The sequence below is a fragment of the Entelurus aequoreus genome, linkage group LG08 (assembly GCF_033978785.1).
Source record: "Entelurus aequoreus isolate RoL-2023_Sb linkage group LG08, RoL_Eaeq_v1.1, whole genome shotgun sequence".
Taxonomy (NCBI): Eukaryota; Metazoa; Chordata; class Actinopteri; order Syngnathiformes; family Syngnathidae; genus Entelurus; species Entelurus aequoreus.
In genome coordinates, this window is record NC_084738.1 from 36,374,480 (window position 1) to 36,389,182 (window position 14,703).

Below are 14,703 nucleotides of genomic sequence, written 5' to 3' on the forward strand. Positions count from 1 at the left end.
CTTTGGCAGTAGTGTACTCACAGCAGTAAAACTATTAGGAAAACAGAATTCGCACATATTATTTATATTATTTATTCCAATATTTTCAGGTCACCTTCTCATGACTAATCTTTTCTCCAAGTTTATACAGCAACTGACATTAAATGCTATAAACGTTGTCTGTTTAGTGTTTACACTCAATTTATGGTTGGGTGAGGAAGGCAAGGACGTTTTGTGAATGTCATCTTGTCATGCTTAAATAAAAACTAGCCCTTGTTTATTAGCAATATGTTTTCAAAAAAGTCAAACAAAACCGGTAAAAAGGTGTTCATATATAGCAGGTACAAAATCAGCCGAGCAAATTTTAATGTTATCCACATTATTCACATCCAAATTCTGTTTGAGGCCTGAAAGCCATAATCGCCTTCTTTCTTTTTAGACAATCTCTGTCTGCACTCTGTTTTTCACAACTTTGTGCAGATACTGTAGTAGCACTGTAGATGTTTTTATCTGTTTGCTCAATTCTGACAACAGCAAAAACACTGCAAAAGTTAACCATTTAGCTTTAGCAGAGATGCTAACCGTCCCTTTCACAGACAATATATTGTTGTGCCTTCCTCTACCGTTGCTGACGTTCTGGTTGTCACATGAAAACACTTGATATGAAAAACACTGCACTTTTTGCAAGAAAAACACTTCTATGGCAAATCTGAAAAATGGCTGTTATGATGTTTGTGTTTTTTTCCCCCCAATTAGTTTACAATAGAGAGGCTTCTGATGTATTTAATTAGTTTAGCCATTTTGTTTTTTAATGTGAAAGAGCAGTGAATGCATTCATATTCATTACTTACAATTAAGTCTGGCTTTCGGATTCATGTTTTTGTACTTTTTGCCCGCATGGATGTGAAATGGTCTTAAATTATTTTCATCTTGGTCTTTAAAAAGTCTTAAAAAGTCTGACATTTGACTTGTTGAAACCTGCACAGACCCTGTCATTAAGTCTCAAAGTGATGTTCAGGATATGTTTTAGAATGGTTGTCATGCGACAGGCATTAGACTACCTCAAGGTATGGCTTCCTCAAGGGTTTGTTAGGTAACATGCCGGTATGTGAAGACGCTAGCTAAATTTTTTTTGCCATTCTAAATCCATTTTTCAATTATATTGCTTTAATAGGTCAAATATTACAACTCAACTGTGCTTACTATATTTATTCAATGAATATATGTAGGTAAAACAATTTAGGAACATATTGTTTACCAGGCTTAAGGTCTTAAAACTGCTACGGAAAGCCACATGTGACATGTTTGTCACAATTGCACTACTAGTTATTATCCACTGTATACATTTCAGTGTCAATTATTTTGTATTAATACACATTATGTTTTTTCATTAAACTCAAAGTACATTTGTGGTGCGAAACACAAATACGTTATTTACAAATTGATACACATTTTTGTCATTCATTTGTAGTAAAGTATACATTTTTTTCAATGTGTTCCCTCTGTGATATATCGCCCATAATTTTCTGTAAAGCACAAACTGGTCTCTGTTCTTATTGGTTACATTTTTGTTTTATTTTAGATTTTAGTGTGGCTCTAATCCCTAATCAGTTGGCATGTTCTAATGTTTAATTCTGTTTTTGAATTAAGCCAAAAAAAAAAAACGGACTTTGGACACCATTATCCAAATGTCTAAAGGTCAAGGCCTTATCAAGGGCTGCAACTAATTTAATAAACACCAATTCAGATTTGATCCTGACATTGGAATATGTTTTTTTAAGTCTTATACTCAAATATCATGGCATACAGAAATGCACACATAAGAAAAAAACACGTAAGAATATCACATTTGAACTTACTTTTGTTGTGTTGCAGGAAATCACCTTCCCTAAAATGGTGGCCAACTGTTGTCGTTTTCTTTGTTACTTCTGTCGAATTAGCCGTCAAAACCAGAAAGCTATGTTTGACCATCTGAGCTACCTACTGGAGAACAGCAGTGTTGGTCTAGGTGAGTGACTCTGCGTGTGCGTGCGTGCGTGTGCGTGCATGTGTGTGTGTGTGTGTCAAATTTTATTTTAATGTGTATTATCTTCATAACACATTTTTATACTGTATGAACAATTTCCACCATGTTCCAAAAAACAATTATTTTTTTTTCACATACACTGTTAACACGTTGCTATAAAAAGCTGGATCATAAAATTTGCATTTAACAAATAATATTTTATCAGTTTTTGACACTGTTCCAGAAATTATATTTCAATATGTTGTTTTCACTTGTGTACAGTAGAACTGCAGAACAAAGAGCTGTTTCTAATTGACACTTTCCTTTAGCAAAATAAATAAACAAACAGCTCTTGGTAAGATGCAATACTTATCCAATGCAAACTAAAACTACGACAATTAACATATTGTACAATTAATATAACTGACAGTGTTAATCAAGACTTAGCATTACCATACTAGCTGTTGCACTGATTGTTTTCCTACTTATGTTAAATGGGGTAAATACAGAATTAATGGCTGTGATTTGACGTGTCGATGTTCCCCTTCAGCATCTCCATCGATGAGAGGGTCCACCCCACTTGATGTGGCGGCTGCGTCAGTGATGGATAATAATGAGTTGGCCCTTGCTTTGAGAGAGCCAGATTTAGAGAAGGTAAAATTGTAAAATCCACAAATTGTTGACATGTAAAATGTATGTTTTTATTAATGCGTTCGTTTGAAATATTACTGGATATACTTTACGGCTTTAAACAATCAGTGTGTGAAGCTGTCTTCTCCATGGCGGAGACAAACAATCTTACATTGTTTGTGTTGGTTCACTTCAGGCATGCTTACACTATCAGGGGTGTCCACAGTGCGACTCGGGACCGTTTGCAGCCTACGGTATATCACTGAAATCAATTTAAAGATAGTGCAAAAGTACACAATGTGATGAGCAAAAGCTTAGATGTTGTTACTAACCATAACACAAGGCAATTGTCTTAAGATACTTTATACACAAATATTCGATTCCGCCTCCCACACTTGGTCCCCACTGGTCTGCGTTTACACAGTACCTTCGAGCCACAGGTCTATTTGCTTGTGAAAGGACTCCTATTGTGCCATGTCACTGCAATTTCGATGGCTCTTTGCAATAATTACAGTCCTATTCGGAGTCCTTCTTGGTATTTATATTTCACCCAGGCACGATATGATTGGTCTCGTACAAGTACGCCCTCCAGGTATAAACGATGCCACACGTACATTCGACTATTACGTGTTATTTATGTGAATGATTAGCTCAGGTATCTTACTTTGGCATTTGGGAAAATGTAGCGAATAAATATATTTAGAATTATTTTATTTATGGGTGAATAAAACAATATTGTAAAACACATTACATAACTTGAATAGCAGAATGGTTGAAATAAATCATATAAATGCAGTCCATTTACGACTTGACACACAGTATTTTCTTTCCAGGTGGTGCAGTATTTGGCCGGCTGTGGACTGCAGAGCTGCACAATGCTAGTACGTAAAGGATATCCTGACATCGGCTGGAACCCTGTGGAAGGAGAACGCTACCTGGACTTTCTGCGCTTTGCTGTATTTTGCAATGGTGAAAACTTTGACTGTTTCTTTATTCCCAATTCCATTCTCTCACAGTCAACTAATCAAATCGGGCGATTTAAAAATCAAATAAATGTAATTTTTTTCTCAGTAGCAATTTTGGCATGGATGTTTAGTTGACTTCTCTGTGACCAGGTGAAAGTGTGGAAGAGAACGCTAACCTTGTGGTGAGACTTCTGATTCGCCGGCCAGAATGTTTTGGCCCTGCACTTCGGGGAGAGGGGGGTGATGGATTGCTGGCAACGATGGAAGGCGCTATTAAGATTTCCCAGGATCCCTCTCAAGATGGTCCTTCTCCAACATCAGAGAGCAACAAGAGTCTGTAAGAAATTGTTTGTATTAAATAAATCATATTGTTTGTGCATATTTCATTTTGAAAGTACACAATAACTCTCAAGTACACCTAACTCGAGGTGGAAATAAAACACATCACTCAACATAGATATTATTACTAGTGAAACGTTACAAACACTCTCAATATAATCAGGGCCGCCTTAATACACAAGCTTTCCTGGACTGAAGCCCAGGGACCTAAGGGGCCTCCGATTTTTGCGGCAGAATGCAAGGATTGGTGTTCATATCTGTCAATCACTGACAGGTCAGCTTTGTGTAACGATTAAGAACTCTTTCTCTCTCGGCTGCGTTGTTTTTTGCTACTGCTCCGAGCGACGCAGGAACCCAGGTGTGAGAGGTGAGCGTGTTGACCATTAAGCTAAAAGCACATGAAATCTCCCCGATTGAGGCCAGTCAACTTCTTTTTTTTTTTATTTATTTTTTTTTTTTTTTATAATGTCCAGTCAACTTCAAGAATAATTCTGTTACACTCACACAGGAAATGTATTTTGAACAAAATGATGTTTAAAATGGATTATATTTTTGCATGTTGCTGTTCTGTTGAGTAAATTTTTTTTTTCTTTTTTCTCGAGGCGAGGGTATTTGCGGTATGGTGAGTTCCCCAAAACCCCCTCAGCTCCATGAAACCCCGCACCTTACACTGTACAGTGTGTGACCGACAGAATTATTTTTTCTTTAAAGGCTTCTGTTATTTCGCTAAGCCTTCTAGGTAATGTAGTATATAAACATTTAGCAACACAACTGCGTGCTTGCCTAGTTTTCATGTATTCGTATTTGTATTTAATGTTTATTTATCCAGGGTGAGACAATTACAAACATATCTTGCATGGCAGAGATGTTGAAGTGTGATGATAATCTCTCATCATCTTTTATTTACTAACCAAATTTACCGCTATAGATCGCTCTAAACAGTTAACAAATGCTCCCAACGTGCGAGGGAAGATGTGGTAGAACATAAATGTTTAAGATGGACAAAGCGTAATATAAACATGGACAATGTCTGCAACTTGTAAACGACAGAGCAGACGGGACAATAAGTAAGACTTTGGTGGTATCTCTCTCCATGATTATAATTATTTATTACTAGTATTAAACAGTACAGTGATTTGACTATGAGATCTCAGCAGGTGGTTCTGTGTGGTTTAAAACGAGTAAAACATCAAAAGAGTATTTGTTTTCCAATTTGAGGTAAATTACTATCCTTTTTGAAGTTAAGGTTACAATAAACCCTTAACACATTAATAGTATATTCATAAAATCACAAGTTGATTCAATGTTATTGAAAAACATAAGCCTCAAAACATTGCAGCTTTTGCCACACATTTCTGAAAAAGCTGCAGCAAATTCAAATATTTCAGGCCGCAACAATCATTACGATACAAAAAAGCCAGTGAAATCTTGCACTGAGTTAATTTTGTATTTGTGAATGTTAGCAGTGATGGGTTTGAGGAAGAAGATGATACCATCCACTTGGGGAATGCCATCATGACCTTCTACGCGGCTCTCATTGACCTGCTTGGACGTTGTGGTCCAGAGATGCATGTGAGTGACAAGACACACATACTCATTGACAAATACCCTAATCTAATATGTCATTGTCATTCTTTTGCATCAGTTGATACATGCCGGTAAAGGTGAAGCAATCCGCATCAGAGCCATTTTAAGGTCTCTTATTCCCATTGAAGACCTTGTAGGTGTCATCAGCATTCCATTCTCTATGCCAAGTCTGGGTAAAGGTAAAGGCACCTACCAGCAATATCATCATTATCATCTTTTATAAATACTTTAGATAACTGTAACATCAAGACAATATACTTATAATTATATACTATACCTGGATATTAGACCAGAATTTTTAGCAAGCAAACAGGTTGCGGCTTCTAACAGTGTTGTATGTTTATGTGTGTGTGTACACATATGCATAGATGGGATGGTGTTGGAGCCAGACATGTCAGCTGGTTTCTGTCCAGATCATAAAGCTGCCATGGTCTTGTTTTTGGACCGGGTATATGGTGTAGAAGACCAAAATTTCCTCCTTCACCTGCTAGAAGTCGGCTTCCTACCAGATCTTAGAGCTGCAGCTTCTTTGGACACTGTAAGTAGTCTGTTGGCTGCTCCTGTTCTTTGTCATTGTAGTTCTTTTAGTTTAGTTTATGCCAAAATGTGTATTGGGAACTAGTTTTTTAAGCTTAAACTTAGAGTACAATCATTCTCTGGTGACAGTGGAGAATTTATGGGCTAAAGACAAATGTATTTTTCCTTATACATTACTTTTAAGGCAATGGATAGAAATAAAACAATCAAGAGGATTTTGAGCTTATTGAAAACAGTAAAAGTATGAAAGTACTTCAGCCAAGGAGGATGTTTTCGTTGATGTAGATTGGACTGACTTTTATATCATAGTTGTTGACCCGTTGATTGTGCAGGTGACACATGGCTTAAACTTGAGTTATGCAGTCTGAATGCTTTTGGTAATCCATATATAAATTAATTGTTCTTTTATCCTATTCTTATGTCTCGTAGTAATGTTAATAATATTCTCCCTTTTGTCTTCCATGTCTTTGTGTTAGGTTGCCCTCAGTGCCACAGATATGGCTCTTGCCCTCAACCGGTATCTGTGCACAGCAGTGTTACCACTACTGACGAAATGTGCACCACTGTTTGCGGGGACAGAGCCATTTGCGTCACTGATAGATTCCCTCCTGCACACGGTTTACCGTCTGTCCAAAGGCTGCTGCCTTACCAAAGCCCAAAGAGATTCCATTGAAGAATGTCTTCTTGCAGTTTGTGGGTAAGATGACATTTTAAAAGATAAAAAGGCAATTTAAACTGTCAGTTATGTGGTAAAGAAAGTATGTAATACAATGTTTTTAAGAAACTAAACAAATGTGCAGTAACTATTCATAATCATTGTATTAATGCAAAAGGGAATCTATCCCAGGCTTCATAATTCCGTCCATCCATCAATTTTCTTCTACCTATCCGCGTCCGGGTCACACTGACCGTCCCAGCATGGTGGACACAATCCAACCTTTTCTAGCCGAGAAACAGGAACTCTGCACCCTCTAAGCCTTGCTGCACTTGGAAATTCTGTCCCTAAAATTAATTACCTTAACCTGGGACAGTCCAACATTCACCATAGACAAGTTTGACCCACTGCAGGTAAAAAAACCAAGCTCCGTCTCTGATTGATTTGCAAGGAGACTTGTCTGGAACTTGGTAATTGTCTTTTGAGTGTTCTATTGTTGCAACACGCCCCCTTTTTAAAAATGGGTTCTACCTACCGAACCAGTTCAAGTAATGTCTCTGACTTAGTCGGGCCAGACCGCAGCACATACATTGTTACTAAAAAGTGTGTGGTTTGATGAAATAACAATTTTAGTTTAAAAACTTTTTTTTTTAACATACTGTTTTTTATTTGGTGTTGTATCTCTTCAGTAAACTGAGGCCTTCGATGATGCAGCATCTTCTGCGGCGGCTTGTGTTTGACATTCCCTTGCTTAATGAACACACCAAGATGCCTTTGAAGGTAAGAAACGATAATGTGCATAATGTATATGTTGAATTGTCAAGTTTTAAAGTCTTAAAACGTTATAAAAAAAACAAAAACAAAAAAATTGTACTCTGGGGGGGGGTTATGTTATTTATTTATTTTTTTTTTGTCATAAATAAATACAATCATGTGTGCTTATGGACTGTATCCCTGCAGACTGTATTGATCTATATTGATATATAATGTATATATTGTGTTTTTTATGTTGATTTAATAAAAATAAATAAAAAAAATATTTTTTATTTATTTTTTATTTCTTGTGCGGCCCGGTACCAATTGGTCCATGAACCGGTACCGGGCCGCGGCCCGGTGGTTGGGGACCACTGCCTTAACTTACGGAGATTTTGATGTATAAGCAATCTCTCTGATTTTTGGTATGCTAAAAGTTGTGAGCATGATTCAAGTTACAAGCCTCCCCGTTGCTAGTTGGTGTAGCAAATGCCACAGTGAACACCATAACAACTGCCTCAAAACATTCGGTCTTACTTACTAGCATTAGCCTATAGCTTGGAATCAAAATAACTTTGTTTTTCAACCATTTGAAACCACACCATTAGCAGCGGTCCAGCTTTCACATCCTTCCAGCTGTTATCCTCCTTCTGCTGAAGGTTGGTTCTCAACCCGCAGCTCATCTTTCGCCGCACGCCTGAAGCTGGTCTTGGTGTCCAGGGCGGTCTGGCTCTCTATGAATCAGTGGTGTCTTCTCCAGTTCCGTTGCTGCCCGGCCTCGTGCAATAGTAACTCCCAGCATTTTGCCTGAAAAGCCTCCATTCTTCTACCCCATAACACGGATTGTGGGAGATAACATAACTAGGAACTATCCGCTTTTTCAACGCCATTACTCGCTGCTATCTCAGCCTTATTGACCAGTCGTCCCTCTTCGGTAACATGGCTCATTGTACATGTTCCATCTAATAGATGGGAACACGCCAGTCAGAACAAACTAAAACAGATTTCAAAGCCCTTCTTATTGACATTATTACTGTATTACATTACTAAATAAAACTACTGTAGCTGTTTGTACTTGCCTTGTATTGTTTTTCAAACAATCTTTTTTATCTAAAAGTATATTTTTCTTTTAAAATACATGTTACATTTTAAAATTGGCCTATTTGGGGGGGCCAAGCACATATTAAATTGATTTGTCGTACAAGTGAGTTACGAGCTCTGTCGTGGAATTAATTGAGCTTGTAAGTTAAGGTACTGTACTTTGGTATACTTACTGTATTTGGGTGTCCGGACAGCTTGCACAACCATCAAGTGTGAAATAAAAAAAAAACAGTATTTATTTTTGAGGCAACTATTTTAGAAAAGGTGTCTTTCAACAAGCCCTTCAGATTTTGGTCGAAACAAATACAAATATTGACATTGTTTTCTCCACCTCATGACTTGAAAGTAGAGGCGGATTTTAGGGAGGCTTCTGTCAGTCACATGATTCCTGAGAAATTGTTACGGGATGGGAATTGGTTTTACTTTATTACAAGAGTGGGTCAGGATGGGAATAAAAAATACACAAGAACTGGCAGGAGCAGAAATCATAACACAATGTCAAGTTCTTTGTCGCGGTAACGGTTTTCAATTACAAGTGTGTGTGTGTTGTCACGCCACAGCGTCGTTACATCCCTACTCGGCACTATTCATCAATTGACCAGGAGTCTCATGTATTAAGCGTACATACGCACAAAAACTTGGCGTAAGCCTTTTTTTACGGCAAAGATGAGATGTATCAAGAGTGAACTGAAAGTGCAAGTGTACAGTGCCTAACGCCAACTTCATGGCTCACATACTCACATTTGTACATGTTGTGAATACTTTAGGGCAGGGGTCGGCAACCTTTACCACTCAAAGAGCCATTTTGGCAAGTTTCACAAATTAAAGAAAGTAATGGGAGCCACAAAAAAAATTTTAAAATTTAAAATGAAAAACACCGCATACAAAGCTTAAATGCTTTGTGCTATGTTAACCAGGGGTCTCCGACACACGCACCGGCACGCACTTTAATGTGGAAATTTGATGTTAGTGCAGCCAGCGAGTTTTGAATGAATGGCGCTTGATAGCGTCATACTTGCCAACCCTCTCATTTTTCCCGGGAGACTCCCGAATATCAGAGCGTGATGACACTGCATTTGGCGCCCTCTACAGTCTGCCCTAACAGTGTACCTGCTCGACCACACGTAGAATGCAATTTCAACTTGCTCACGTAAGTGACAGCAAGGCGTACTACCTCAGCAGCCACACATCTTACACTGACGGTACCAATACCCAGAATCCCATGCAGCAGTGTATAATGTAGCTCGGAAGAGTTAGGGATGCATGGGATTCTGGGTATTTGTTTTGTTGTGTTTATGTTGTGTTACGGTGCGGATGTTCTCCCGAAATGTGTTTGTCATTCTTGTTTGGTGTGGGTTCACAGTGTGGCGCATATTAGTAAGAGTGTTAAAGTTGTTTATACCGCCACCCTCAGTGTGACTTGTATGGCTGTTGACCAAGTATGGCTTGCAGTCACTTACGTGTGTACGCAGAGGCCGCATACAACATGTGACTGGGCCAGCCCGCAGAGAGTATGGTGAAAAAACAGATGCGACGACAGGTTGTAGAGGACGCTATTAAAGGCAGTGCCATCACAGCACGCCCTCAATATTGTTGTCCGGGTGAAAATCGGAGAATATCTGCCCCGGGAGATTTCCGGGAGAGGCACTGAAATCCGGAAGTCTCCCGGTGAAACCGGGAGGGTCGGCAAGTATGCAGCTGAGCCGCATCAGAGTGGTCCGGAGCCGCGGGTTGCCGACCCCTGATACAGGCGATCATTTTGACACCTATTGCTGTCACAATGTGTTCCTGTGAGTCCAGCACAGCTTGACCAGTCAAGCAGACAATTGCAGCAGCTGGTCGTTGCGGCACATTAAAGGCACTGGATACGGCGGAGGAATGCCCTGACTTTGTGTTACATGGCTGCTACCGGGTGTAGCTGTCCTGGGTTGTAATAATATATTGAGTAATCAAACAATTAGAATCAAAGTCTTTCATATCATTTTTGATATGCTGGCATGTTTACATTTTAAAATATTTCAAACCATCCATCCATCCATTTTCTACTGCTTATCCCTTTTGGGGCAAATATTACATAGTTTTCACATGGAACTGTAATCTGACTGAGAGCAGGCCACTGTATGAACACATCTTGTTGTACATTACACAGATTATATTCATAGTGGGGGTAATCAGAGTCACACACATATGCTCCCACCTCTTCTAAAGTTTTGCGTATCATTGCAGCAACTATCTTTTCAAACAGGGTGCGCACTACTTTTTGCTCCGGTCCCCCTCGCTTGTTTTGGCCACATTCTTCTTCACTTTCTTCTTCATGTAGTACCACATATTTCTTATTTGTTCCTGTGTGAGGTTCTCCGACAGCATTGACAGTTCCCCACACTTTATCCAACTCAACTCTCTTTTTTGTCGCTGGAAATGTACGCCAAAGAGTATATTTTGGCACACCTTCACATCAGCAAAAGCCCCTCCTACTCCTTGATGGTGAATTCTGATTGTGCAGCATGTGGGATCTCAAGCGCATGGTTAATTTAAATATGATTTGCGTATTTAAATGGGGGCGTGGACAGGGAGTGGCCAGCTACACTCCCAACATGTGGGCTAAGGTCCCGGTTGATTAGGATGTAAAAAAGACGAGTGCTTGGTTAATGCGTGTGCACACTTTAATACATCTGAAACTGTTTGTGCTTACAAAGTTTTCTGGATTTGAGCATCCACCATTTTTTTTAATGCAAATTTAAGATGCATATTGTTCTTTACTTTAAACAGCTGTTGACAAATCACTTTGATCGTTGTTGGAAGTATTATTGCCTGTCTGGAGGTTGGGCGAGTTTCGGAGCAGCATCAGATGAAGAGCTCCACTTTTCCAGGAAATTGTTCTGGGGAATATTTGATGCTCTGTCTCACAAGGTAAGCATGAATTGTACCTATTTCCTAGACATCTATCTTTGTATTTTCTAACACTTGAGGGTTGTGTGGTGCTGGAGACATTCAAAAAAATGCGAAAGGCGGACCACCAGTCATTCACAGGACACTTATTAAAAAGGAGGACTGAATGAAAGTGAGGCGAGTCAAACACTAGACAATATCAACTGCGACACAAAAAATAACATTATCTTTGTTTAACGTGAAAGTGATTCAGTAAACTTCATGTTGCCACTAGGTTGCACTCTCTTGACTAAATAAGTGACATACAGTTTTGATTTTGATTGATTGAGAAGTTTATTGGCATCTTAAAGAATTGAATCCATGTAATGCTTTAAAAAGGCAAATGGATGGCACAAAAAGCCAAAAGACTTGTTTCCCTGGTGGTCCATTAAGTTGATCTCGTCAGGGTGTGATAACCCACACCGATGATAATGAAGTGAAGTGAATTATATTTATATAGCGCTTTTTCTCTAGTGACTCAAAGCGCTTTACATAGTGAAACCCAATATCTAAGTTACATTTAAACCAGTGTGGGTGGCACTGGGAGCAGGCGGGTAAAGTGTCTTGCCCAAGGACACAACGGCAGTGACTAGGATGGCGGAAGCGGGGATCGAACCTGGAACCCTCAAGTTGCTGGCACAGCCACTCTACCAACCGAGCTATACCGCCCATCATCAGGGTCTGACCTTGTGAAGCCGAGTTATCAAAGTTCTTTATTTCTTGGCAAATTATCAAATATTCCTAATAATTTTGAAAAATGTACAAAGGATGGAAAAATGTTAATACAGTTTTGAAATCTGCACCAATTTGTCTGCAATGGGTTTTTCACTCGTGTTAATACATTTTTGCTCAGAGGTTAGATGTACAGTAGCAATCAAGTGATTGAAGAATCAGGAAAAAGAAACACATAAAGCTCGAGAAATACCAAAGGCTGAAGGAAGCGCTAAAGAAAATGTGGGGCACGAAGGCAACAGTGGTACCTGTTGTGGTTGGAGCATCTCTGTCCAGGGGAGCGCAATACTGGGAACAGCTAAGATCCTGTGCAGAACCCTCAAGCCTCTAAAGCATCTGCATTTGTTATGCTTGTTTCCTCTCAGCATCATTCATCAATAATATCAATAAACTTGGAAAATTACTAAGTATCCATGTCCTTTTAAATTATGTGTCTTTTTAGCCGTATAACCAGGAGCTGTTTAAACTGGCGTTGTTATGCCTCAGTGCAGTAGCAGGAGCTCTTCCTCCAGACTACATGGAGTCGAACTACATGGCCATGATGGAGAAACAGTCATCCATGGACTCAGAAGGAAACTTCACTCCAAAGCCTGCAGACACTGCCACGTATGAACCTTATGCATTACTTTGACTTCCCAGTGACGGAGGTGTCATTCATTGTCAAATCTAGGGGTGTCCTTATCCGATATTATTATCTGTTCGATGTCAACAAAAAAGCAGTATCATATTATATTGGCTTGCATCTGAACTCTCTGATAAGGCTACTACTAGGAGCTAGCAGCTACACAACAGCTAAGCACCCAATAGCACACAAGCTAGACATACGGAAGAAATGTCCTTATATTTATAAAACATAACATTTGTCAATATAAACAAGTGTGAAACAGTTATAATTATAAAAAATGTACAGATACAAAGTCTCCAAGGCAGTAGCATTTTACAAAGTGTCGAGTAACAAACGTGTCCAGATCATTCAACTTACTGTGTCGTGATCTTAACTGAATGAATAATTTTGGCTACTTGATGTCACCAAAAAACATATTACCACTCCACTTTATTTCAGCACTGAATACATCATGATATCATAATGATAAATAAGTTAGTGTCTTTCATACCTATTATTGTTTTCTGTTGAGTTATTTCACTTGATCAAGATTTTTCTAACACCCATTCTACAAAATAACAAATGTATGAATGATTTGTGCTGGTTTTGTATTGGATCAATACAGGTGGCGGCCAACACTAAAGGCTCCAATATTGTTATTGTTCGGAAGTGAAAAATTTGTAACGAGACACCCTTTGTCAAATCTACTCAGAACTATAGTTTAGGTGAAACTCAAAATGTTTTAATATTGTGCAAAGTTTGGTTTATTCCAGCAAATATTTGATTAACAAGGTAAGACTAATATATGACATTGGCTCATAACATGCAACTCAAGATATTGCAATCCTTCTTTTGATATTATTTTGATTATTATGGCATACAGCTTATTAAAAAACCTCAATTTGAAAATCTCAGAAAATTTGGGAGTTTCAAAAACTGTAAGCCATGATCATCACAAATATTACAAATAAAGGCTTGACATATCTCACTTTACATGTATATATTATATATATTATAATATATATATTACATGTTAGTTTTACATTTAAAGTTGAATTACTGACATGAGTGAACCTTTGCATGATATTTAATTTGCACCAATTTTTTGAGTTTCATAATTATTTTTAACAATACGGTACACAGTTTCCAACTGAGATGGACATGTTTTACCCTGCAAGTTGATAACATTTCTATTTGATAGTTTTAATACTAAACCAAAGATGAAACGCAACCATCAAATGACACTGTACTTTAAAATCTTATTCTGCAAGGCAATTTTACTTTATTGTTGTGGTCTTTTATAGTGTGACTGTCCCAGAGAAACTGGATCTTGTCATAGCCAGATATGCAGAACATAACCATGAGAAGTGGTGTTTCGAAAAGGTAAGTCATTTTCGGTGCATTTCATGAAAAGACACTAAATTAGTTATTGTTATGTAATGCTAAATTATCATTCAGTCGTTTCAGTTTACTTGTCTGTGTGTTTTTCAGTTTTCCAATGGCTGGTCATATGGGGAAGACATATGCGAAACCTCCAGGAGCCACATTTTACTAAAGCCCTTTAAAGTGCTTGCTGAAAAGGTCATCTGTATATACAATATTCATTTATATACAACAACAGTTGTGGTTTGCTTTAAAAATTTGCAATGACAGTAAAAAAAAAAAAGACAGTTCAAAAGTACAAATGACAACCATATATACCAGTTGTGTCAATACACTAAGGGCCTAATTCATTAGGATTCAAATACCAAGTGCTAAAGAGCGTGTGCAGAATATAAAATAGCGTGTATTATGAGTGGGCATGTTGCGTGTGATCTACTGACAATGTGTGTGCAATTAAAAAGTGGTGCAGACAGCCTTATTTAAATGAGGATTTTGCGTGTATACG

General features: G+C 38.3%; 1 protein-coding gene across 5 annotated transcripts in view; it reads left to right on the plus strand.

Moving 5' to 3' along the window:
- Positions 1-14,703, plus strand: part of ryr2a (ryanodine receptor 2a (cardiac)) — a 273,470-nt gene that overhangs the window by 137,682 nt on the left and 121,085 nt on the right. For 3 of the 5 annotated variants that reach the window (XM_062056398.1, XM_062056400.1, XM_062056401.1), the window contains exons 46-58: positions 1,855-1,987; positions 2,535-2,638; positions 3,448-3,583; positions 3,730-3,916; positions 5,382-5,490; positions 5,564-5,684; positions 5,874-6,043; positions 6,519-6,739; positions 7,387-7,477; positions 11,321-11,461; positions 12,654-12,817; positions 14,120-14,198; positions 14,307-14,396. In XM_062056398.1, coding sequence (XP_061912382.1) covers positions 1,855-1,987; positions 2,535-2,638; positions 3,448-3,583; positions 3,730-3,916; positions 5,382-5,490; positions 5,564-5,684; positions 5,874-6,043; positions 6,519-6,739; positions 7,387-7,477; positions 11,321-11,461; positions 12,654-12,817; positions 14,120-14,198; positions 14,307-14,396 — 1,746 coding nt within the window. The remainder of the gene's footprint in view (positions 1-1,854; positions 1,988-2,534; positions 2,639-3,447; positions 3,584-3,729; positions 3,917-5,381; positions 5,491-5,563; positions 5,685-5,873; positions 6,044-6,518; positions 6,740-7,386; positions 7,478-11,320; positions 11,462-12,653; positions 12,818-14,119; positions 14,199-14,306; positions 14,397-14,703) is intronic. The other 2 variants (XM_062056399.1, XM_062056402.1) reach the window with 1 other exon arrangement.